Source organism: Diadema setosum, chromosome 13, assembly GCF_964275005.1.
Source record: "Diadema setosum chromosome 13, eeDiaSeto1, whole genome shotgun sequence".
Lineage (NCBI taxonomy): Eukaryota > Metazoa > Echinodermata > Echinoidea > Diadematoida > Diadematidae > Diadema > Diadema setosum.
This window is the reverse complement of record NC_092697.1, coordinates 3,238,752-3,265,572: the sequence shown is the minus strand read 5'-3', so window position 1 is coordinate 3,265,572 and position 26,821 is coordinate 3,238,752. Positions and strand designations below refer to the sequence as shown.

The following is a 26,821-nucleotide window of genomic DNA, read 5'->3' as shown; positions in this document are numbered from 1 at the left end:
ATTTCCATTTCAACCTGGATAATTCTTTCTTTCCTTCCTAATCATCTTTGCTTTCATCCAGTGTTGATTCATATCTCATTCTATTATTCTACCTAGTGCTTTTCTGTTTTCAATCTATTGTTCTACACCAAGTAGGCCTGTATATTTTTTTCTCTTTGCTTTCCTCTTTTCTTTTCAAACATATCCATCCCTCCCTTGCTTTCCTGTACTCTATAATGCAATTTTCTTCGTTATTTCCGTCCATTATCTTTTAGTGAACTCTCTGTGTTGTAAACCTTTTGTTAATTTTTCCTGGATTTTTTTTTCTTCAATATATCTTTTCTCGAATTTCCTTTTCCGCCTTTTCCTAGCTTTTTTTTTTAAAGGTTTTATATTCTTTTACCCTTGTCCTATAACCACATTTTTTCACAATCTTCTTTCATGCACACACACACACTTCTGTTTTTGTTTTTGTCAATCTTTTATTTGTCTATCTTTTTCGTATTTATAAACAATATACAAATGTATTCATGACAAAATAACACACACAAATTTCATCACAGCAATATGAATTCCACATTGTCAATATGATGCATCACGCGTTACCCCGGGGTACCGTAGTACTCCGGGTAACCGCGTTGTGTAGCGCCACCTCACGTCCACTCGAGGACAGCCAGAGAAAAATGCATGCACTGTGTGTGCGTGTACATACAAGTCATTCCCATGCCACTGCATGTTATACTATGCGTGCATGGAAGCTGCGATACCACTAGCGTGTGCTTTAGTGCAGTGCAGTGCAGTGGCTAGCGCGCGCTAGCTCCAGCACCAAAATGATTTCCTCATTTTGGCACCCAGGGTACAACCTTTTTTAAAAAAATAAATAATTCAACAAAATGGCTGATTTTTATTTGGTACCCCGGGATACCATTTATGTCATCATATTACGAATGAAAAAGAACACACACACACTCACACACACACACACATACAACACGAACAACTCCAATCCTCAATCAATCGCTACCGCGACTCAGTACTACTAACCGAGAGAAAGGCAGAGAAATCTTTTTAAGGATACCATAGTCCATAGAAGAACTTGCTCTGATCGCTGTGAGATAGCTACATTCCGATCAATCGTGGCGCTTGCTGCCGTGAAGATGTTTGGTACCCCGTGCATGCTGCACTGTCTGCTCCTGTGCATTGCAGTTATCACAGAGCAAACTACTCTGCGATTGACATATCCCGACAAGTTTAAAAGTGTCAAAACGGTGGAAAATTCCTTTTCTACTGGACTCAGATGCAAATATTCGAAGCTGTTGGGTTTTCAGAGTGAGTTTGTGCATTTTTGGAGGTCATTTGACAAAACAGGTGCGAAAGTACACTAGCGCACTTCAGTGGCCACTACGGATACACGCGGTCCTCGGGTAGAGTACTGCGAGGGTTTTAGGCCATAATGCGCTGAAAACATGCTGAATTAGAATTTCGTTCATGGTAAAATAGTCAAGGACTAGGCTGCATACAGTAGGCAGTAACGTGAGTCCTAATCGTTAATCCTGAACTAGCTCGATGAAGTTATAAAACCAGGATGAGCAATTATGGAAGAAAAGTAGATAATTCTGACTCAGAAGTCATCGATCTTGGCTAACTAGTGTTGTGATTTCACTGATGCCAAGGAGGTTGTTAAGAGTCAACTGTATTGTATCATATTTTACTTTGTAGTTTCATCTTTTATGCATGCTTTCTGATTTTACCCACCCAGAGCCCTGCACTTCTAGCACTGATGTGTCAAATGGAAATGCTGTGACTGACGCCCCAGTCATGGATGAAGAAGCCACAGGAAAGCAAGGAGTCAAGGTGAGTAAAAGTTTTCACTTTTCCCCTCAGATTCCCTCAGATCATGTTGAATGATTGCTTGATTATGAACAAGATTGCTTTTTTTTTTCAGTAACAGTAAACTCCATTGCAATCTTCTATGTAATGGCTAATTTGTTGCAGCTATTAGTGGTTTTGAGTACCTTCTGAAAACCCTCTGCCAAGGGAGGAGGTTACATGTATGTTTTCTTCGGCGTTTGTTTGTTTGCTTGTTTAGTTGTTTGTCTGTGTGCAAAATAACTTGAAAAGTAGTGAATGGTTTCGTAAAAAGCTTACAGGAAAGGTTGAGAATGATACAAGTTACAGATGAATAATTTTGGTAGTGATCCAGGATTTTATGAAGGATTTTTGATATTTTGGCAGGTAGTGTCAATGAACTTGGGAGTTCGAGCTGTGCGTATTTGATGCTTGCGTGCATGCACGAAAGTGCGTGCTCTATTTTCTGCTATGGCTAGGGTGAGGTGCCGTGCAGCTGAAAGTTGATGTCATAACAAAAGGCTTCTACGATTGGGAAAGTGCTATTTTCAGCATGTATGACATCGTATGAGTGGAAATCATCTCTATGGAAGAACAAGATCAGTGGTGAAAAAAACCTGCTTTGCGGAGGTCTGTGCTCTCAGAGTGCTTTTCTAGTTGTGGATTGAAATAACTGCAGCCTATTCAAAACTAGGAATTCATGAAAGAATGATTGCTATTCCATGGGCTGATGAAAGTGAAAAGACATGGGATTCCATGTGATTGTAACCATGTATTTTTTTGTTGTAGGTCTAGATCTAATTATAAAGCTGAAAGGGTAAAGGCCAGTCTGCTGTCCATTTTGACAAGTCTGCTAGTTATTATTTAAAACAACAAAACTGTTGTAGTTTGGCTTATGCTCTGTTGATAGTATCTCCACATTTTCGGCTGCAGAATTGACACCAGGTGATATAATTTTCATGCTGTCCTGATATTTCGGCTTTCTCATAGTTTTTGCTTTTTGGTGATGTAGCACAGTGACACCGAGTACAAACATTGTGGGGTGCTACACCAGCACTTGTCCGATTTCCCAGGGCAAGTGAAAATCAAAGACAGACAGGTGTTGTGGAACAATAATAAAAAAAAAAAATGCTTGCCTGCACAAGCAAACAGTTCTGAAGCCATTTTTTTCCCCACTTTTCACCCTTCAAACCCAAGTCAACTACACAGAAGCCCAAAGATATTGAGTGTTTAAGTGATGCAGTGCACTTACGTGAAGAAGCCCAATGCAATGCAACACCTGCACTCTATCGAACTAAGTTTGTTACTCCAATGTGTTTTATGTGTGTGAATCAACATACATGTGCTGTTTATTCAAATGATTGTTATTTATCAAACCCTTTACTTACATTTTACAAGTGATTTTCTATTTTTGGAATTTCTCTTTGGGCAAGTGTTATGCAACAATAAAAAAAACCAAAAACAGTTAATTTAACACCCTGCATTAGGGAGGCCTCCTAGAGTTAAGTGTCAAGTTTAACTTGCCAAAAAACAAAGTTCAATTGCCCTAGGGCATCAGGAAACTAGGCTTGTTGACTTTGTAACTAGCCAGTCGTAGTCAAAATTTGGATTCACATTTTTTAAATTAATATACTAGTTTTTTTCTATAGATTAAAGATATATTAAGATTATAAGAAAAGAAAACTCATAGGTGAATAGCCACTCTGCAAGTTGACTCTAACAGCTAGAGTCAAATCAAATCATAGAATCAGGTTGGACCACAAGGGGTTTGAGCATGTCACTACATCATGCTCAAATTCTTGTGCAACATCCAGAAAAGCTGGCAACATGCTATGCAACATCCTCAAGAATTGGCAACATGCTTCAAACAAAATGTGATTTAATAAACATGTGCAAAACTTGAGAAAAATCAAACTCCATCATAGAAAATTTGTGCTCAAAGCATGCAACAACATTGGACATAAGCAAAAACTGCACTGTGCACCCACAGTGGGAAATACATGTTGCAAAATATTGCAAGCTACATATTTATATTGTATGCAGTCACTCATCTTATCTAATTTGCACTATCAAGGGAGAATACGATATGTTGAGAACATACAGAGCATTTGGGAAAACAGCCAAAGATCTAATCTCATGTAGCTAATGCAGACTCATGTACAGCTGCACATCCCCAGAAGTTTTGCAACAAACGTGCATGTTTTCCTATGACTTTTTAGGAAGCAAAGTATCAATACGCTCTTTGAACTGTTGTCCATACAACAATACAGGAATGAAATAGAATCGGGTTCGTCTAACCCATTGAAGACTGGCTAATTTTGCTACAACATGCATTTCCCACACACCCCTGCCAGAGTAAATTCAGGACTCGTCCTCATCGGGTTAATGTACTATTGTTGAGAATATTTCTCACCCAGCAATCAGCTGTTCATCAATCTTGACTGGAGTGTTGTTTCTATTTCTTTGTGTTTTATTGTAAAATGCTATTTTCTTTTGTCTGACTTGATGTCACTGTTCACATGTGGGCAAACTACTGGTAACATCCAGGATGGTATGTCATAGGATTAAGCATCATACAACTGTATTTGCCAATGAAGCATTCATAGGTGTAGAAAAGTTATCTGTGTTATTGATTCAGTTCAGCAGATGAACTCTGATTTGTTGTCAAAGATCTGATTTATAAATCGGCACTTGCCCGGCAGAAGGGCCCTAGCAAGTTGACATTGTGACCTTATTGTAGGGCCCTTCAACTGCCTGGTACATGTAGGCAATAAAATGTCATTTTATCAATGGCAGAGGAAGTACTGAACAAATCAATGTTGTTTATGGTGTTGTAAGAGACAATTAAAATTACTGAGGCACATTTTTTTTTTTTTTTTTAACTTCCTGTTTGGATTCCTTGTCAATGGAGCTGCTTCCTTTTTTTCATTAGTTACAAGTAGCTTCAGAGACTTACGTCATTCTCAAAATTAAAGGACAGGTAAAACTTAATAGGGAAAATAAGTCCTGTCTGTGTAGACTCTGTGGATAGATTATGATTGGTATCCATTAGGATAGTCTTATCATAGAGTGTATCATTGTCATATTTGAACATTAGCATTATGTAAACGTAGCAATTTTATGATTGGAGGGATGACACCATTGCTGAAAATACATTGAGTCTGAGAAACCCCAATTATGTAGGTATTGTGTTGTATCTTGTCTTTTTAACTTAATCTTAACTTTTCTCTATCGGAATCAGCATTGTTTCATGAGGCAGAATAAAAAGAAAATCTCTCAGTTTTAATAGCCTTTTGGTGTTCATGTAATTTTCTTTTGGTCGCAGAATTCTCAAAATTTTTGTACTTGCTGAATTGATAACCGATTCTGAAATTGGTAGTAATGCATTTTAGAAGATGAAATTTCCTGTTTCTCTCTTCTATTTGCAAAATTTTAGTATTCTTTATTTTATTCTGATGTGCAGATATGATTAGTGTAAACACCTTATCCATCTTTTTCCTTCTAATCTCCATTTTTCATTGTAAGATATGAAGTGAAATTTACGGGTGTCAATTTCGTGATGACAAAATGATTTCTGCTGCAAAACTCCCCCAGAGTTTGATGATTGTTAAAGATGATTAAGATTTAAGATGTATGAGATAATACTGTAAAATCTCTTCATAAACTTGTTTTGTTTTGTGTTTTTTTTCCCTTTCAGAGGCCTGCTGATGAGCAGCTTGGACCAGATAACTTCAACAAAGGTATTTATGCTATCATAAATTTTACAAAGGTGATGATGACAATGATGATTATAATGATAATCATAATAGAAATGATGTTTAATGATGATGATAATAATGACTATGATAACAAAATGTACATCCTAATTTCAGAAATCCCTCTGTCCTATTAGGTAAAAAGAATCACAATACAAGATTCAAATAATAACAGACTGAACTGTTTATGCACACTGTACATGTGTATGTCACAGGTGTAAAGTATGATATCACAGGTATATATTACAGACATGAAATATTCTAAATGTGTTTGAATTTTCCTCACATTGTGTTAATATGTACAATTGTAGAGCTGAAAGATAGAACATGGATGCAACTCTGGTTTGTTTTTGCATAATCATGTGCATTGATTGCATACACCTTTAATACATGTACATGTTTAGATGTAACGATATGCACATTGTCCTTTGCACATTCATTTTTTTTTATTTCATTTTTTTTTTATCATAGTGCAAAAATGTTTGGCCTTTAGATGTGTAATCCTATAGCATGGTGTAACTGCTTTCAAAGTGCAGGGCACTTTTAATATGATTCAGTAAGTATGTTCTGCCACAACCCTTAGCCACCAGAGCTACTATTAGCTGCCTGAATCGCTTACTCAGTATCTTGGACAGTCTACAAAAATGAAACGCATATTACAAAATTCATCTGGCTCAACTGCGTGCCAATAATTGATGGAGCCCAAGTTTTCTGTTCATGAAGCAATGTTTAGTAGGGCTTGAAACTATTCACCTTCTTACTTGGGGATCAAATGCCAACTTGGCACTCGTAAACATTGTAGTTTAAGGCAGTAGGACTGTGTTTACCAGTTATTATCAAAAGCACGAATAGAAGTACTCAAAAATACCCAGCTCATTATCAGCTCTCATGTTCATATTTAGATAAATGACCTTTCATTTTTCTCAGTTGGTTAGATACTTCACTTGTTGTCAAAGCAACATAGTGCATAGCCTTGTCAGACATAACAATTTTTTTTTTTTTTTCAAACAAAGAATGAACCTGTGTAAACGGGATGACTCGAATGGTCCTTCAATTTACACCTGGGGAAGCATAAATTTGATTTTTTGCATTGAATGTATTGTCAAACCTTTTGTATTGAAATATTACCAAACACTAAGCTTCAATTAACACTTCATTGCAGTCAGATGGACTTGTGGCAAGCACCATTTGTATGGATTATGTCATTCATCATTGTAATATGTAGTATACTAACATCACTGATTTTTATCTTGGTGAAGTTAAAAGGATGACATGCCTGTTATCACAAACGACCTTTTTCTCCTCATGCACAAAGTGGAAAGTTCTGTGAACTTGCATTTTGATGTACAGTGTGTACAAAAAATGTAGGTTGATTGCAAGTAGATGCAAACACATCCAAAACAATATAGAGTAAAGCCATAATTTACCATTTGCAGATAAAACAAAAACCCAGCATGAGTGTTTCAAAATAATTCTTAAACAACCAATGTAAAAAATTTGAACCCGTATAATCGATGTTAAGTATTGTTAAATATACAAAATGTGAACAATAGTTATACGGTAATGAAAGTGTTTCCAGACTAATCCATCTACAGTTATGGTTTAATAAGAAAAATAGTGATATCTCCATATATCTTGGGCTTTATTGCAAAAATTGTATACCCCCGGTATATGGTAAGATGTTTTGTAATAAATTGACCTACACATTTGCATCAAAAGTGATATGTTGAACATTTTTTTTTAAATCACTGCTCCCAAAGGTACACAGGATCTTTAAGCTTATTATTATAATCTAAATAATTTTGAAGGAAAATAGAAATGTGACATTAACATTTTCCTGACTGCTTTGTACATGGTATGAATGCATGGTTGACTTTTCCTTGCACTAGACAATACATGTACATTTGAAATCAAGTAGGCATTTTTAAAGCAGTAATGCAGGTGGTACACTTTTACAAGTTAATGCTAGAAGCCTGAATTTCCACAATGTGCAGTGGAAAGTGATTGTGCATGATTACATAATTCTATGGTCTGTTGTGTAAGGTTTTTTTTTCTTACCATTTTAGTTTGAGAATTAACATGCATATTTAATGGTTCTAGTTATAGAGATTGTATATGACTGAGCAAAGCAAACTTCTTTCAAGTCTTTATGATATTAACCCATTGAGGATGGAGTGATTTTGCTATAACACGCATTTCTCATCGGTAATTGACACATGCCCAAGTATTTTCGGGAATTGTTTTCAACGGGTTAAGGATGATTGAAAAACCATAAAATGCTCTTTGATGGTTTGGGAAATGGGTTTTGTCAATAAGAGTAATTTACTAAATTGCATGGCACCACTAAGATCAAGCTTTTGCTTATCACTGTATGACCTTTTAAAGGCATCCTCTTGTCAGTATGAGGGCAGTGTACATTTCATGACATTAATTATTACGTATACCAAGGGTATCTCATTAGCCTGATGTGTTATTAGTAGAGTAGGGGCTTTCAAAGGAGCCAGTTGTAAAAGTGATAGGTAAATGTTGTGCATTGTAAAGTGTAGAATGTACAGTACATATCCATTGGATGACGAACAATGAACAAGAATAACAACATTTATCAGAAGATCATATACAACTGTAGAAGACTAAGGGGGAACAGTTTGTACAGCTGTACATGTATAGATGACAAGAAAAGGAGTGGTACATGTAAGTTTATTCTAGTTTTAAGCAATATTAACTCATCTTCACCCTAAGAAATAATAGTTGTAAGGACTTGTATTATGATTGGCACACAGACCACAATGTTTCAAAAGGAAACAGTGAGTTATTTCACTAATTGTAGTCATGATATACACCCCCAGCAGGTTATGGTGAAAACATACAGTATAAATTGACTATAATAAAAACCAAACAACCAGTGTGTGTATGTGTGTGTGTGTGTGTGTGTCTTTAATGATGCTCATAAAGGTCCTGTAAGATCCAATTTGCAACCTTCACAAAGCTTTGCGTGGTTGAAGAATAATGTCTTCCAACATCATGAAATCTCCTGGTAATAAACCTTCCTAAAAATAGAAATAGGAGTTCCTAAAATAGAAATGAAAAATGAATCCCCCACTCGAGAATACCGGTATGTTTCCCTTTTGTTTGTGGGAATAATGATCAGGTTTCCTTTTTTTTTTGGGGGGGGGGAGTCTGTGTATATTCATTGGAAATCTGCAGTATTGTTCCCAGGTTTATTATTCTCAGGAAAAGGCTGAATTACCTACTTCTACAATATACCAAATATTTAAGGAATCCGAGTATCAGATTTGCAAAAGGGACGCCTATGGACTTAACCCGATGAGGACGGTTTGATTTTGCTACAACACGCATTTCCCATAGATGCTTGCCCGAGTATACTCGGGACTTGTCCTCAACGGGTTAAGCAACAATTAATAGCAGCATTGTTCTCACCAGCTTGAAATTAGTTGGAGGAGGGGATGAGTCATTCTTCTCTTCTCTTATCCAAACATCAGGAAAGTTTCATTCTTTACTGCAGACCTGACACCAAGATTATCAGGTCTTCTACATTTCATCTTTCAAGGGAGGAGGTTATGTTTTCATCGGCGTTGGTTTGTTTGTTTGTTTATTTGTCCATGTGCAAAATAACCAAAAAAGTTGTGAATGGATTTGGATGAAACTTGCAGGAAAGGTTGAGAATGACACAAGTAACAGATGATTAAATTTTGGTACGTGATCCGGAAATTTTTGTGCGTTTTATGAAGGATTGTCGATATTTTGGCAGGTAGGGTCAATGAACTTTAGAGTTCAAGCTGCACATTTTTGAGGTTTTCATACAAGCACTAAAGTGCGTGCTCTAGTTGCTGCTAGGGTGAGGCGTGCCGCGCAGCTGAAGCTTTATGATATGTAGCAAAGCCCTCTATATTGGGAAATCAGGGATTTTTTAGCATGCATACGTATGGATCAGGATGGAAATCACTGATCTCTATAAGATCAAAATCGTCGGTGGAAAGTGGCCGCTTGGCAGAGGTCTGCGCTCTGAGAGTGCTTTTCTAGTTATGTTGTGTTATGAAGTTTAAATTGAAAATTGCCAATTCCTTATTCTAAGAAAAGAGAAAAAAAATCAGCAATACTAAAAAAAAAAATATAAAACATATAATGTCATGGGGGGGGGGGGGGAACTGAAAGAGAGGTTTGAGTGCATGTGAAAACAGCCCACATTTTTTTCTTCTTTTTAATTTGATGTTTTATGTCTTTGGTTAATATTGATAGTGATTATATTTTGTGTTTATTTGTAATGTTTAGATGAAGCGGAAGAGCCGGGGGAATTCCCCAAAGCTCCAGGCAGTGTGATGGCTCAGAGAACGGTCCTCACTCCTGGTAGGTATTGTTTTCACCTATTTCATATAATTTTACTGATGTTCTGTGTGTACTGTATTAAAGGCTCTATGTATTCAGTACAGTTGTGTACAAGGTGCTTTACTGCAACCCGAAGCTGAGGGACTAAATTAACCCTAAAAAGACTGGGCTATTTTGATGCCCTCTTAGGACTGGGGGGGGCTCATTGCCCCCCCCCCCCCCCCAAGATCTTGGCCATTGACCGCGCGATTGCAAGGAAAATTGGCACTACAAAACTGAATAGGTAATTTTTTCACAAATATTCAAATTTTTTTTTAATCAATTAATTATGCTAATTCATGCATGAATTTAAAAAAATGGCTGTAAATCTGTAATTAAAGGTCCAAAACTGCTAATTTTTGGTTTAGGTACTCTGTGTAGGATTCTTATTCAATGTACATAAAAAAAACGGCGGTATCAAAATTTTTTTCTTGTGTATTTTATTGTTTTTAAAATTTCTTATGTATTTCGTTGTTTTTGACTTTTTGTTTTTTATTGTTTTTTCGCTGGAAATCATCGGCGACACTATTTCAATCATAAAGGACATGAAATTAATTGATTTTGATCAGTTTAAGTAAAAATAATGATACATTTATGAATTTTGGTCAGAAACAGAATTTGCATTGGATTTGTACATGAGATCACGTTTTTGAGCAATTTTTGGTCTGACATGCACTTACAAAATATTGCGTAACTTCAGAATCACGTACCCGGGTGCCGCGAATTTGGTCTCAAAAGTTGCGTAAGACATAAAAGAAAAAAGTCATGAAACGTCGCGGTGCGAGATTTTTACGTTCCAGATTTATCGCGAAAAATGTTGGGGGGGGGCCCCAAAAAGCCCCCCAGTCTTTTTAGGGTTAAACTTTTGCTTGTCTTCATAGAGGTGTGATAGTCGTGTAGCTACTATGCAAATTACGCTGTAGATGAGATGTCAATACATCAGCCTCACAAGTCTCTGAAGATACAAACCTCAAAACAACAAACAAACAAACAAAAAACCTAATGTCCTTTTTAATGTGATGTCCAAAAGAAAAATGTGTATCTTTTGCATCAAAATACTGGTGTGTTGTAACATACACTGTATTACTCATGTTGTTTATTTGTGGGAAGCAGTGTCATTTGCTAATGTCGTAATTGATCAAAAACATTTTGTCATGGTACTCTTTTGCCCCAACGTTGTCAAAAATGTCATGGATGTTGGTATTATGACTAATTTATCATTGATCGTGTCATTGTCATTGGAATTGTCATCATTGCATGATTACTATTGTTGTCGTTATGACAGATATTATTTATTCTTTTGTTGTTTATAGCTTCAACAATGGAGGAAGAGGAAGAAGAGGAGGAGAATGATGAAGGTAACAAAAGACCAGACAATGTCTTCAAAATGATCAGCCCACTTTACGCTTTGTAATATAAGTCCGAAAACTGACTTTTCTGTGGAATGATGCTGTATCTTTTATTATAATGTTTGCTGTTCATTGTTAGTAATTCTTGAGGTAGAGATGACACAATTCTCTTCCATTTGTGTCATTTTTTTTTCATGGTTGTGTGCAATTGTTTCCTCTGGTTGCAGCGTTATCAAAGCACCATACATCTTTGTAATTGCAAGAAATATAAATATTCTTTAAATTGGCAACATGTGACTAATTAAACTAGATGTTTCTGTCTGAAATTGGCATATTTTGTATTGTATAATAGCATAGTTTTCTTCTTTGTTTTGCCTGATTTATTTATTATTAGTTGATTAATGTATATTTATTGAGTGATCCATGAATGATTTTTTTTTCCATATTTTTTTTTTTTTTTTTCCTGTGCAGGCTATGTCCTAAATGCTAAACCAGTGTTTAAGCTCAACCCACCGACCCTAATACATGGGCAGGCAAAATCAGCTCCAAAATTAGGTAAGATTTAAAGTTGACTTTACCCCAAATGCATATATGTGTATTCAGTGAATGCAGAAACATTGGTAGTATACTTCAATGAAGTTTGAGGAAAATTGGACAATCCATACAAAAGTTTTGGTGAAATCTGTGGATTGTTGTTGACTAGATGTGGAGATGACAGTTTATGATCTCCCACTAGTGCATTGATAAGAAAATAATTGAGAAAATTAAACATATTATAATTCATATTTGTAGCATGATGAAAGACCATGTGATTCATTTCTTTCAGCATACAGGGAGAATAGTATTACCCTTAACAATGTACCAGTAACAAGTCGATGGAATGTGTCCTTTTTATTATAGATATGAAATTGTGAAATTCTCTCTACGTAAATGTAGTCATTTGGGATGTGTTCAGAGTTTGCTGTAAGCATACATGCATGATTGCAAGATGGGATAAGGAATTATGCCTTGTTAGTAGATTATCAAAATCTTGTAACACATGGACACTGCTTTATTGTCAAGTTTTACAGAGTTTATCCAATCCCATGAATCCAATTTCCCCCTTAAAATTACGATATTGATATTGTTGAATCAACACATAGTCTTTGAAATGAAAATGAAACACATTGTGCAGTTACATGTGGTGTCAGCATTTTGCATAACCCCTTATCGTTCATGTCTACGCGATTTTTCTATAAACAGAAGACAAGGAAGATGAGCAAGTGAAGCCCTTGTTGCGCCCCTCAGCTCTCAACCATTGCACCAAAGGTACGTACAATCATGCTTGTTTTTACACAGTTTGTCTATTACGGCGAGCAGAGATGCCAACTATTACTTGTTGTTGTATTTTGTATTGGCTTCTTTTTGCCAAAAGTACTTACAGTGTAAACTTTCATGGAATGTACTGTCTTTATCCAATTAAAATACTAAGCATGTCCGGTACAGGAAAGGTAAAAATACAGTTTTTGCATGTAAAGTGCGCCTTTTCAGCTCTCAGAATACTGTAGTGCTTTGTACAAAGTTTATATCCCTGGATGAGTCATTTATTGAGGTATCTTGCAGACTTTCATTTTTCAGCTCTAAATAATTTGTAATGAAAGTTTGCAAGAGACCTCAATAGTCACACAGGAATTGATCAGAATGTTGCCTCTAGAATGTCTCTTTCTCAAAGTTTAAGTCCTCCCTAGCCAGAAAGTGTATTCCAAATGAAGGCTACTGGTACTTACTTTTTTTTCTCACTTTTATACACCCCTTAGTCTTCCCGTGCAAACATAAATTCAACATTTTTTCTTGCACTATTCAGAATGCATGATTTAGCTAAAGGGTAGATATACGTTGTACAGGGATGTATATGTACCTCCCAAGCATGATGCAAATTAGGACTTGTAAGAACATTGCCGACATGGTTGAATTCAGTATCAGATAGCACAGCATACACGTAGGAATAAGAAATCAGTATCATCCCTTTACAATGAGAAGAATAGAGTGATTTCTCACCATAGAGATGATTGTACATATTGCAGTCGTGTTATTGGAAGAATTATATTGCTGTGTTTTCTTAATATCCAGAACATCATTTGGCACATAGAATTTATGGAAAGTAAAACCACTGCAAAATAGATGGCAGTAGTTACCATTGTTTTGTATTCTGCTATCTTTATGTTTTTGTTAAATGTATTTTTTAATCAGGTGAAGAGGAAGGGGAGGAATGCCCCAAAGGGAAGGAAGAAGCGGCACCCAAGGTGGAAGGAAATGGTGGAGCGCAAGCGAAACCAGAGCACAATGCCGAGTCAGAAAGCAGTGCAAGCAAACGAACAAATTACTTTTTACGCTTGACGACGGGGGACAATGAGAGGGACATGGGTTTCGGGGTATTTGGGAAGTTCCGCGACCATAGCGGGTACCGGATTGGTTTCGAGGACAGTCGCGGCGCAAGCGGGAACTCGGGCGACAAGAACTCGGATTCCGGCAACCACGACGGGACCACGCATGAAAACTACTTCATGCAGTTTGCAACCAGAGACAAGTCAGTATTTCCACATTCACAATCTCATATCCCCTGTAATTCTTTTCATCCCTTACCCCCTCCCCCATTGCCCATCATTTCCAATGAATGCACAAAATGATGATAAGATTGAGCGCTTCAGTTTACCCAAAGTGGTCACTTTGTTGTTCAAATTATTTACAAAGTTTCTTTGAGAGTATTTACATAATTCAGCATGCATACAGCTTTGTATCTGTCTATTTATCTATCTATCTATCTATCTATCTATCTATCTATCTATCTATCTATCCATCCTTATCTAATCCTTCATTGTATCCATCCATGTAACTATCTTTCTATCTAAGTATCTTTCGATCTATCTGCATATCTATCAACTATTTATCTATCTGTCCATCTAGCTAGCCTGCTGGCTGGCCATGTATGAATACATTTTTCGTTATTAGTATTGCTTATTGAGCAAATACTTAGAATGTTGCAATAGAAATAACACAACTGTGTCATCGGTACACTGGAGGAGCTGTTATTATGCCCACATAATTATAGATGGCTTGAGTTTGCTGTGTTAATCAAATGTGAGTATGTTCTTGCTGATCGAGTGTACTGACACGAGAACATTCTGGCTTTCCTTCCTTCCATAAACTCTCATGCAAAGTCTTTAACTGACTTCCTGAGTGGGGAGCATGAGTTCACTTCGATATCAGATTGTGCAATCTTCCCTGTACGGTCTGACTAATCTCTCTTGGGTGATGAAATATAATTTGAGATCCTCCTCCTGTTCCTCAGAGCCTTTGGTGATATCAAATGTCTGATTTCTTGATTGTTTTGTTTTGAGCATTTAAAAGACAACCAAAACCTCACTCATGCAAGAAGTTTATATGTTTGTAGCCATGGTAAAGTCAGTTGTGTTTATGTAGATTGACGTGATCAGTTTTTATTTAGAATTTATCTATTTATTTAGAAAACAAGGAAGAAATGTTAAGTTTGAACGAAATTGTACACATTTAGATTCAACTAATCGTCCAATGTTGCATTATCTTGATATATGTTTCGTAAAGATCCATCAGTTGGCAAAATAATGTTTTATTTCCTTCTTTTGGTGAGGGTCAGTAAACAAATCAATGACCATATTCTAATGGTGATATTTTTGTCCCACTCTGCTTCTGATCGGCATGGTTCTTCAGGGATCTGAACAGCTCTGGTGACAGCCCCAGTAGCCTCTCCAGCTCGTCGGGTTCCTCCTTCCTCTTCGGCCAGAACATGAATGAGAGAGTAACGGTGAGTATAAAGAACTCCTCCCCACTCCCACTTCCATCACTGCCTCATTTTTTATTTGATTTATTTTTTTTTATTTGTAGCTCAGGGGGGCTTCTCTCAAAAATGAAGTGCTAGGTTAAGGTAGTGCTATGAGTATATGAGATTAGTGATTGTAGTTTCAAGTTTGTGGCAGTTTGGAGGAGGGATGGGGGTGGGGGAGACTAAATTGGGGCCAATTCTCACATTTACGTCTTCTTGAAAAGGCATGATCAGGTTTTAACCAAACTTGGCGAGGATTATTGCTAGGGTGACATAATATACAATGTATATCTGTGAAAATGGGCACCATTCCCCACATGGGGGTTCCCAGGGCCCGATGCCCCTGGAGTTGGGGGGGGGGGGGGGGGGAGGAGGAGGAGGAGGAGGCAAAGCCCCAAATTTATAAAATCTTTATGAATTGTCTTCTCTAGAACCAGAAGAGATAAGCCAAGTTAGTGCTATGAGTAAGTATAGTGGTGGCTGTAGTTTCTAGTTTGTTCATGGCAGATCCAGGGATGGCTGGGGGACTCAAATTGGAGCCCAGTTTTCATATTTTCATCTTCTTTTTGAAAAAGCATGCCTATTGAAAGAGATAAGTCAAGTGCTCATTCATTGTGCTGTTTATATTCTCTTTGTAATATTGTCCGGCAGTGATGTCAGAAACTGTTGTAGTCTTCTCATGCAGCGATGACTCAAACTTCAAACAAATTCTTAGCTTTCTAATCAATTGTCTGATTTTCCTCAAACTTTCACTGGTGTGTTCTACTGATATTTCTGCATTCTCTCAGTCCATACATATACTTTAGTGAGTGTGTTTATCAAATAGGGATATCTATGTAGAGATTGATAGCTATCCTATTGTTAAGTTTTAAACTTATGATTGATTCCTTACAGAGTCCCAACAGGCAAGAAGGGGAGCTCCAGTCCGTTGGGGAGCTGGTGTTTGGCCAGAATCTGTCCAGCAGAATTAAGGTGAGTACTAGTAGACCCACATGGGCCCTCTTTCGTTCATGCGAGGAATTCAATGCATTGTCATTGCAAAGCTATCATGAAATATTGCTTGAATGTAACATCCTCCACTTAACCAGGCGCTGCTGGTCAGAGCAATATTGGTCTTTTGAAGCCAGTGGCACAGTTAAGTGTGGAACTAGATGTGAATAATGTACTCAACTTTGAAGCTTTTTAGTGTGGGGCATTTTCTGTGTTCCTTTGATGTCCATGCCAATGAGTATTCATAGGGTATTGGGTATTAAACTTTTCAGTACTTACAATTCCATTTCCTGGAAAGCACTATCTACAAGTTTCTGTTTCCGTAATGTTGAGGCTAAGTCATGTGCTTGCAGCCTGGGAGCCTTATTGTCCATTTCTGTCAAATGAATGTAAATGATGTGTGAAAGTAAAATACTGTGCAGATAACACTTCCAGGTTTTCTTTCAGTGTGTTAACCCTAATCAGGCTGGGGGGGGGGGGGGGGGGGCGGAATCCGCCCCCCCCCTCGATGTTTCGGGCAATATCTTCGCAACGCGATAAGCTCCCACCGCGATGTTTCGTGACTTTTTTCTTTCAAGTATCGCGCAACTTTTGAGACCCAAATTGTTGCGCCCGCGCGTACCGTTTTGACGCGACGCCCGTTCGAAAAAAATTTGTCAACCCCAAAATTGCTCCAAAACGTGATTTTGTGTACAAATCCAATGCAAATTGTGTTTTTTCAATTAATTCACATAAAAATTCATATCTTCACTTAGAATGGCCGAAATCAATTTATTTTAGCATAATAATGCTTCAAAAAATGTCTGTGACAAATTTTGGCCAAAAAACAAACAAAAACAAAAGGTCAAAAAACAAAGAAATACATAAGATATTCAAAAAACAATAAAATACATAAGAAATTAATTTCGATACAGATTTTTTTTTATCCTATGTCTCAGAAGAATGATACAAGAAACATTTTAAAAAAGAAATTAGCTTAATTGGAGCATCAATAAGTGATTTAGAGCCCAAAACTGATTTTATGCATAAATTACAATAATTAATTAATATAAAATATAAGAAAAATTTTTCGGAGAAAGCAACCATACATTTTGATAGAATACGTCGCGGGAATCGCGTGTGCCGATTTTCGGCGCAATCGCGCATTCCATAGGCGAGATCTGAAGGGGGGGGGGGGGGGCGGAATCCGCCCCCCCCCCCCCCCCCCCAGATATAGCATAGCCAAAAAAGCCCAGCCTGATTAGGGTTAATGTATACGAAGCAGGACATTATCTTATGAATCAATATGATACTTGTTCATTTCTATGAATATAGAATCTTCAAATACATGTAAGAATGCTCTGTAGCAGTTCTAGAAACTACATTATATAGACTTCTGATGAAGATTGGTTACCACTTTCCTCACATACTGTGTGGAATTCACCCTGATAGAAGATAATTTTACTCTACTGCAACTATTTAATTGTCGTAGATTATTGAAAGACAGCTTCTTACATGATATGATACAATGTATGTCCACTTTGTTTTTCCTCAGAATGATGGCTTCAATGAAACATCACCGGAAAAGTCCAAAGGTGAGTTTATACCAACTTCACCTTGTTTTCCATTTGATGGCCAAGGACAGATATATTGATGTTTTTTAATTTGATTATGTACATAAATTGGCTGTAGATTCTAATTTAAGTTCGTAGCTAATAATGTCTAATCTCCTGTTGGCTTACAGACCTTAAGATTGATTTAAAGATAAGATTGTTGCAACCACATTGTTGACAATTGGATTGTTAAGTCTTTTAGCTGATCTTTGAATGAACGAAGACATCATTGTTGATATGTTCACAAATGTTGACAACACTATGTACCCTCTCTCTTTTCTTTAGAGCAAACGCTTGCTGAAAATGCTTCGGCGCTAGAAGAAGCGAGGCAGAGGATGAGGAGAAAGTTTGAGGATGTTGAGAGCGTTACGGGTGAAGAGGACGAGGAGAATGTGGTGCAGGTATGTACCAAGATTTCTGTTTGCTTGCTTTTTGCTCTTTTTTTGTTAACACTGATGTATGAAGTTAACCCGTTGAGGATGAGTCCAGAGTATAATCAGGCAAGTGTCTGTGGGAAATGCGTGTTGTAGCAAAATCAGCCCATCCTCATCGGGTTAAAGTATCCCACAATTCTCCACCAGTCCACGTATACATTTCAAAAAATGTCATCAGGTACTTTCTTTGGTCTTGCTCAAAGTGTTTTTGGTGTGAGTAATATGCATTTGACTCAATCTTCATTAAAAAGCTTCTGTTCATAAGCAGCAGGATCGTGAATTCAAATTATCTGATGATTATCAAATGCAGTTATGGATTCTGAACAACTAAGTCTAATTCATGTGATTGGTACTAGAACTTCTAGTTGTTATAATATAATGTAAATCATTTACTTCAAGCTTTTTTTTTGGGGGGGGGTGGCAGAAGGGTATTGGGAGCAAACTGTTTCATTTTGTTTTATCACAGTTCTTGTAAGTGTAGGTATTCTGTAGGTTAAGGTCCTATGTGCAATGATATTGAAAGATGTACTCCCTCGTACTTAGGTATATTTATGAACATTATCCATTTCTCCTGTTTCACAGCAAGAAATTGTTGTTTGATAAAGCTGAACAGAATTCTGTGAGCAAAAAGTACTCTTTGTATTGAGTCCCAATAGTGATGATGTTCAGATCTAAAATATTTTGTAATGAGTGACTGTATGAATGTAATCCACTCTACAGTCGCACTGCAAGCTGTTCATGTTTGACCCCACCAAACGGAGCTGGCTGGAAAAGGGGCGCGGTCAGATCAGGGTGAATGACATGCGCCAGACGTCCAGCGACTCTTCCTTCCAGTCCAGATTAGGTGAGTCTGGGGCACTCGGGCCACTCTGATGATGACCGCATGACCAGTTGTCCCACCTTCCTGATTAGTATCCTCAGTATCGTGGCTACAATGTTTTGAAGAATTATTAGAGAGTCAAGAGCAAATTATGAGCATGGTTGTCATAAATTCATACAGAGGAATGGAAAGGGATGATTGGCATTAGAATTACAGTGTACATATTGTTGGCATTCATAAATACAGTACAACATTTACAGGAAACAGCTATTTCTTCCTTTTTTTCTTTCCAAAGTGGTTTGAAGTAAGTTTATTAGCTGATAATCACAGCCCTTCAGGGAACTGCATTGTAGAGAGTTTGTTTGTTTGTTTGTTTGTTCTTTGGTTTTTTTTTTTTGGGGGGGGGATGGGGGTTGGGGAATTGGGTGCATTGCTTTTGCTGATGCACGGTCTTATTTTTAGGAAATTAGCATGCTAGTCTTTTTCTGTTCTTGACATAGTTTTAGATTCAAGCTCAGGCATATGCATTCTGGCAAGTTTCAAGCGAAAATTTAGTAGGCAAATTATTTGATTTTGCTGGCTTGTGTTTGTCATGGATACCATAAAATTGATGTATTGGGACAAAGGCCAGAAGGTATTGTGTAATAATAATTCTTGAGCAGCATTGTATTGATCAAAGAAGTAGGAACATTACAATGAACTATTTCCTTGAGAAGAACTTGCAACCACTGGAAGGACATCTTTAAAGGGGAAATCCAGTCCAAATATAAGTTAGTTTGATAAGAAAGAGTAAAATATTACGAGTTCAACGGTAAAATTTTGATTGAAATCGGATGAAAAATAAGGAAGTTATGACATTTTGAAGTTAATTTTTCAGGAAACAGTTCTTGAACGGTCAATATGAATACAAGTATGCAAATGGCAAAGTGAGCATGTCATACCCTCACAACTTGCCATATAGTTTGTACATAAAATTTTGGAATTTCCAGTTTTTCATTCAAACGCAATTATGCCAGAGGCTCAAATCCTAATATATCTAACTGATAGCTGTTCTGAAGTTATTCAAACAGGAATAGTATCATGTTTTAGACTTCAGTGACAGAAACATTGGAATTTTTGTCATTTTTTTGTACACGATCAGTGGAAAATTGTGAGGGTATGACATGGTTAGCTCACTTATTCACATATTCATATGCACTGTACAAGAACCGTTTACCAGAAATAAGCAAAACATCACAATTTCATAACTTCCTTATTTTTCATCTGATTTCAGTCAAATTTTTACCATTGAATTTGTAAGATTTTACTCTTTTTTATTAGACTAACTTATTTTTGGACTGGATTTCACCTTTAATCATAAATCAGTCTGCTGGTTTGGATCTTGAATGAATCTTGGATATAGATTGACTCGTGCTGGTTCTTTTAATGTCATGTGCTTAGAACACAGCCAAGCATTTGATTATTGGCAACAAGAAAAGCTGAAGAAACATTTTAAGTGATCTCTGTCATGGCGTCAAGAGATTAAGTCACATGTTTAGTAGTCGTTGAGCAACTCTTCACCCTGCAGATTTGATTTGTGGGAGTTTGAGAAGTACCATTCAAGTGGCTGATTACTTTCAGTGTCGGTCATATCAGCAATTCACAGTAGAAATTCCCCTCCTGTCAAAAATGCAAGTTGCGATCCCTGAAGCTGGTTGTTTTTGTTTTCATTTCAGTAATGAGGACGCAGGGAAGTCTGCGACTGATTCTAAACACCAAGATCTGGAGTGGTATGAGCGTGGAGAGGGCCAGCACGAAGAGTCTGCGTATCTCGGCCATGGATGCAGAGACTGAGAAGATTAAAGTCTTTCTGATTTCGGTATGTCGTCGGGAGCAAGCATAAATCACCCGATCACAACTCAGATGTGGAGGGCGCTTGATCACTCTGTGCAGAATCTAGAAATTCCTAGATTTCATGTTCATGCTCTCAAACTTATCCACTTTGTTTCATCGCCTTCATATCATGAGATTTGTTTTATTTGTTTTGATTTATTATTTATTTTATTGTGAAAAAGAAATCTACCTCACCCCCTTCAATTTCTTGGTGTTATCCACTTCTTATGCAACCGTTGTATTCACTGTTGTAAGATTAGATTTAGATTAGATTAGATTATTCTAGCAGTTGGTAGGATAGGATTCATTCTACTTTGTGACAAAGTCTCTGCATGTTTGTTGAAAGGCTTGTATGGATACAATAAACCTTAGATCTCTCCGGATGATCATATTCTGAAGTTAGTAGATGCGAGGGACTATGCAACAGAATGACATAAAGAAAGAATTTGAAATAAAGCTGTATGTTCCTTGAAAGTTATGAAACACCATTCACATCAGGGACGTTGCATACATCACAAGCTTGAATTAACTGAATTGATCTGAGCCATATTTATGGGAGACTTTGCTCACATTTTGCTTGTGTTCCTCCAGGGTACCCCCAAAGACATCGAGCAGCTGTACTGCGCCATAGAGTACCGCATCCAGGCCCTGAAACAGGTGGAGGAGGAGCAGCAGAGATTGGAGGCGGAGGGCACGGAGGGCCAGGCCAGCGCACAGGACTCCAAGGGTGACGCCAATGAGGAGGAGGAGGAGGAGGAGGATGGCGAGGACGACGACGACGACGACGAAGACAGTGAGGTGGCCAAGATCAACTCGCGGGACAGGAGTAAACCTCGTGAGTCTTTGCAAAGTTTGCAACAAGTGCCAGAGACCACAACTACAAATTTTCTTAATCTCTACTTCATCTTGATCAAGTCAAAAACTGCCTACTGTGAGACCTTTTCACCAAATCATGTCAGACTCTTTACTTCATTCCCTGTATATTTATCTGTACTGTAAACGTCAATATTTTGTCGTGATTATTTTTTTACGCTGAGCAGCTCAAAAACATATCTGCGGGTTGTTGAATTCGTGCTGTGCAATTGTCAACCCATTTTACAATGTGCAGAAAAAATTGTGATGATATTTTTGCGGGTTTTAGATTTCGTGCTTGCCAGAAGTAGCGCGAAATATGCAAAATTAATGTACTGCAAAATTTCTGTGTTTACAGTATAATTAAAAAAAAATCTATTTATCTTTTTTTTTTCAGCTGGATGGCTGTAGTAAGGGATATTTATGTAGCATGCAAAACTGCTTTTGATTTTTTTTTTTTTTTTCATTTATTCACTGTGGTAAGTACAGTATCAAGTCTAGTGCTTTGATAGGGTGGCGATGTGGCTCAGTTGGAAGTACGTCTGCCGTGCAATCAAATGGCCCGGTTCAATGCTCATCAAGTTCAACTGAGCAGTATTGTGTGCAAGCATGCCATCCCCTCAACACTGTAGTTCGAGGCAAAAATACTCTGTCCGTTGAATTGGACATTAAATGGAGGTCCTGTGTGTGAGTCACCATTCATGCGTGTAAAAGATTCCACTTCATTCATTCATCATAAGAAGCAGGGTGCTCACCCGACAAAATGGTCCACTCACCTTTCCACACCAGAAAATGAGGCTGGCCCCTCATGGTTCATCCCAGGACTATCAATAGTCAGCAATGGTATCAACTAGGCACATTGCTCCATGCTACTACTCCTATGTGTTTATTGTTTTGCTTTGCCGCATAATTGATATCATTAATGTGAGTCTCTGTGATTTGCTGTTGGCAAGCAGTTAAGTTCAAGAAGTTGATTCCTAACTTGATTAGTGTGAATGCAGAGAACACTGCAGAAACCCTGTTAGACTGTTTGAAAGGACCTTCTTTTTTTTATATCTCTACATTTGATCTGACGTATATATTAGAGTAGATTAATCTTGAATCTTGATACACTCTTTTTCATCGATCTTACATATTTCTTTTATTTTCTTTGGCACACAGCGTCACCGAGAAGTACAGAGGGGAACAGTGCATCCGCCTCCCCATCTCTGAATCAGGAGGAGTCATGAAAAGAGCTGTGGAAGTTGGAAGAAGCATCCGAGCCTCGGAGTGATGTATCCCAAGAAATAGAGGCCGATGAAGGACTCCAGAAAAGACCAAACCTTACTGCAAAAACCCAGGGGTACTTTGTATGTAGCATGGCCCCCTGATTCACGTAATTCACAGTTCGTAGAGAACAATTCGATGAAAGCCAGATTTCGGCTTCAACCAACTTGTACAGTATCAGTGATGCATCCGTGCTACACGTTCGTGTTCGCTTTTTTTATGTCGGTGGGTTGGATTCAAGATGACAAGGAGTGGCGTTATCTCAAGCTCAGCTCGAGGAAAAACAGTGTGAAGGATCTGTGCAGGTCGAACGTTTGTGCTTTCTCAAGACAGCATTAGTCTAGTGAGCCGTCCAAGTTTTTTGTTAGCTGTCCCTTTCTGCTCTAGGAATGTATTGCCGCTGTAAACAGCCTTGTCACCATCGAAAGGTTTCCGATGAAGTATTCGGCTGGGCATTTCGTGGAGTATTTTGATGAGGACAGCTCAAAGCGAGTTGATTGTATGATGCTCTTGAGGTGTGACCGCAGGAAAAAAGCCAGCGGGATGGTACCAGAAAGGACAGCTGTGGGTGTTGTGTCCCCGAGCGGTAAAAAGCCCCATTGGTGCTGCCTCGCTGATTGGCCCACCATCGGTGAATGTTAAAATGCATTTTTGTAAACATTTAATTTATTCCTATTTGAAAAAAAAAAATGAATATCATTTCTTACATTTAATTGCCTGGTTGTTGCTAACATATTAAGTTCCAGTTCTTTGTGCCTCTAGACATTCCGTGCAAGCTTGTAGATATTGTAGGACCTGCGTTTCAGCTGATAGCAGATGCCTGAACATTGTAGCTTCAGTAGAAGAAAAGTATTACTCCCATTACTGTAGTGATTTTGGAAGCCACTTTCTGTTGCCCACTAAACCCCAATATTGCTCAGTACACAAGAGTGTAAAATAATTAGGTACAGAGCTGTGTATTTTGGTAAGGAATGTCAAATGATGACCTGGTTTCTGTTTAGAAATGTTCGTATCACCTTGCTCTCCCTGTAAAAGACTATACAAAAATATTTAAGACAAGCGTACTGTCTTGATTAAAACTTTGTAGGAAAATGGCTGTCATTAGGATATTTTGTCTGCTTCCGGCAAGTATGCATTGTGTTCATGATAGATAAGTAGAATAAAAAAGGTGTAGGTTTGTTAAGGTCCCAGGGCATCACAAAGACATAGTTCCCTCTTTTTTTTAATGCAAATGAACAAGTGTTCATTCTTGTTACTTACATAACATTGCATGTTTTTTCCCCCTCATTACAAATATTTGCTGCACTTTCTCAAATGAACATTTTGGGTGAGTGTCATGTAGATGTGACAAGCAAATGCCCATTTACTTCTACTTGTCCAACACTGGATTTTAGTTGCACTGGGTGAGTTGTAGCACCATGCTTGAAAGTGTTACCATGCTGTGCACTCAACTTGAGCATAAATGAATTGAGGGAAGAAAAGTAAATAGTTAGGAATGTAGGAATTCTTTGAAGTCAGTCAAAGGTCCTGCTATTGTTTGGTGGAGTGATCAAGGAAAAGAATGCTTGCAATGTCCATTTGGGTTTCTCTGTCATTAAAATCAACAACAAAATGAAGACATTGACTGTGCAGTGGTTAGTGTTAAAGGGATGGTACAGTATTGGTAGAGATGAGAATTGGGCTTTTAACTTTTTGCGAGATACCAAGAAAACACTTATAATATAGTACAGAGCATACCATTTTAAGAGGAATTTAAAGTTTATTTGATGAAAATCGGGTGTGGAATGACTGAAACATCCAAAAACAAAGTAAAACAAAGTGATGGTAATAAAGTGTGGGTCCCACACTTTATTAGAAGAGCTCTTTTTTTTGATATCTCGGCCATTTCAAAACCAATTTTCATAAAATAAACATTGAATTCATCATAGAATTACATGCTCTTTCATATTTCGTAAGAGGTTTCTCATTATCTCACCAAATAATGTTAGAAACCTGAAATTAGGTCTCAACCAAAACTATACGATCCCTTTAAAGAGAAGGCAACTGCTGTCAGACAAAATTACTGGATATTGTTTGTCCCAAACTAGTATGACTATTCTCTCTCTCACTTTTAGGAGAATAATATTGGCAGTTGCTAGCCCCATGCACTTGAGATCAATGTTGATTACTGTAAAACCAGAAATTTTCGCTTGCATTAAATTTTCGTGAATTTCGTGATGAGCCAAGATTCGAGAATTTAGTTTGCACTAATGCATTGAATGCCAGTGGCAATTCGCAAAAGTTTTGTGCCTTGAAAAAGGTTGTTGTCTCCAATGCACGAAAAATCTCATGCCACAAATATTTATGGTTGGACAGTAGTTAGTGTAGACTTATGGTAGCCTGTAGTGGTATATCTTGTTTAAGTTTCCTGTTGCTTCACTCAGGTTTGCCAGGTGACTAGTGTGCCATCATTTCTTGTCACATGTGACCCATCTATTCGCAATATTGCCCTGTAAAGGTCACTGACCCTAATTAAGCCGAGAGAAATGTCAAATGAGGTGATATTGGAGGCGTGCAAAAAAAGTCAAGTTTGTTTTAGGCATAAAGGGGTTTGATATCTGAAGTTATTCATGTCACATTTGCAGAGTCTTAGAGTAATTTCAAATAACTGTAGGGTTTTGATGGAGCTTGTTGCGTGGATGCTTAGAAGTGTCCCATGGTGTTTGAGTAAAGCTCAGTCTCCCTGCATTCTTGACTGTGCCTAAAGGTCGAAATGCATCTTCTCAGAACTGTACTTTGTGGCCACACTGATCCTTGTGGTTTTCTTTTATGTTAAATAAAGGGGGACAGATTCTATTACTATTTAAAACTATAGGGTCTGGATAATTCAGCATTCCAAAACTTGAGAAATTAATATTTGGCAGCAACGTCCATGGTGATGAGTCATGCACATTTAACTGATCCGAGTGTCCTAGTGTTAACGCAACTCAAAGGTCTTCCCCTCAGTCTGAAATTTGTTCATGTCGGTCATGAGGTCGTATGTTACTTTTGAATGATGCTATTCAGTTTTCAGTTGGAATACCGATATTTTTCTTTTCATTTTCAAATGAAAGTGGATTGAGAGATGGAATTATATCAGGAGCTCACTGCATTGCCACCCGATATTGTGGTATTATGGAGAAGGTTGGACATATTGGCCCGAATTCATGAAGGTGGTACAATTGAAACCATGGTTTAAACCATGGACAATTTGTATGGAGCGCCAAGTGTCGCATATCCTATTTTGTTACCAAATCAGTCATTTCAGTCGACGAAATGATCATTCCGTGGACGAAATGTTCATTTCGTTAACGAAATTATCATTTCATTGACAAAATGTTGTCATTTCGTTATGAAATGATCATTTCATTCAATGGTCAACGAAATGACTGATTTCGTAACGAAAGAGGTCATGCGACATTTGGCGCTCCATACAAATTGTCCATGGTTTAAATCATGGTTTCAATGGTACCACCTTTGTGAATTCAGGCCTAGGGGTATTCATGGTTATCTGCACAAACTGAATAGCTGTATCTGGCATTAGTTATGGGTCTTTGTCACCTGGATTCACTGCATGTTCATGCACTACTTTGAGGGTCATGGTTTAACAGTAGTTTGGCTGAAATTTGCTACTGGTAATGTGAATGAAGCAGGGCCATGAAGAAGGACCTTACAAAGATTTCAGGAAGTGATGTGTAACTTGAGTTAAAAATATGGAAGAGATTAAAGGCTCACATTTTGCTCCATCCCAATCCTTGTCTCACCTGGTCAAATTCATGAAGAAAATGTCCCATTTAGTGTAATCCCACCCTAGATTTTCTACGT

The 26,821-nt window shown here is 37.7% G+C and overlaps 1 protein-coding gene across 1 annotated transcript; it reads left to right on the top strand.

Moving 5' to 3' along the window:
* The first annotated feature begins 1,743 nt into the window (after window positions 1-1,743).
* Window positions 1,744-24,320, top strand: LOC140236675 (ran-binding protein 3-like). The gene is made up of 15 exons (XM_072316599.1): window positions 1,744-1,833; window positions 5,525-5,567; window positions 9,873-9,947; window positions 11,279-11,323; window positions 11,786-11,869; window positions 12,557-12,622; window positions 13,544-13,880; window positions 15,041-15,134; window positions 16,047-16,124; window positions 17,677-17,716; window positions 18,020-18,135; window positions 18,889-19,012; window positions 20,704-20,846; window positions 21,452-21,695; window positions 22,874-24,320. Exons 1-15 carry the CDS (start codon window positions 1,798-1,800, stop codon window positions 22,939-22,941), a joined length of 1,593 nt encoding a protein of 530 aa, XP_072172700.1. The 5' UTR covers window positions 1,744-1,797; the 3' UTR covers window positions 22,942-24,320.
* Window positions 24,321-26,821: the final 2,501 nt, after the last annotated feature.

Coding starts and splice junctions, on each gene's coding strand:
- LOC140236675 (XM_072316599.1), top strand. CDS start 1,798: ATGGATGAAGAAGCCACAGGAAAGCAAGGAGTCAAG. Junction 9,948..11,278: donor GAGAACGGTCCTCACTCCTG/GTAGGTATTGTT, acceptor TGTTGTTTATAG/CTTCAACAATGGAGGAAGAG. Junction 19,013..20,703: donor TTCCTTCCAGTCCAGATTAG/GTGAGTCTGGGG, acceptor TTTTCATTTCAG/TAATGAGGACGCAGGGAAGT.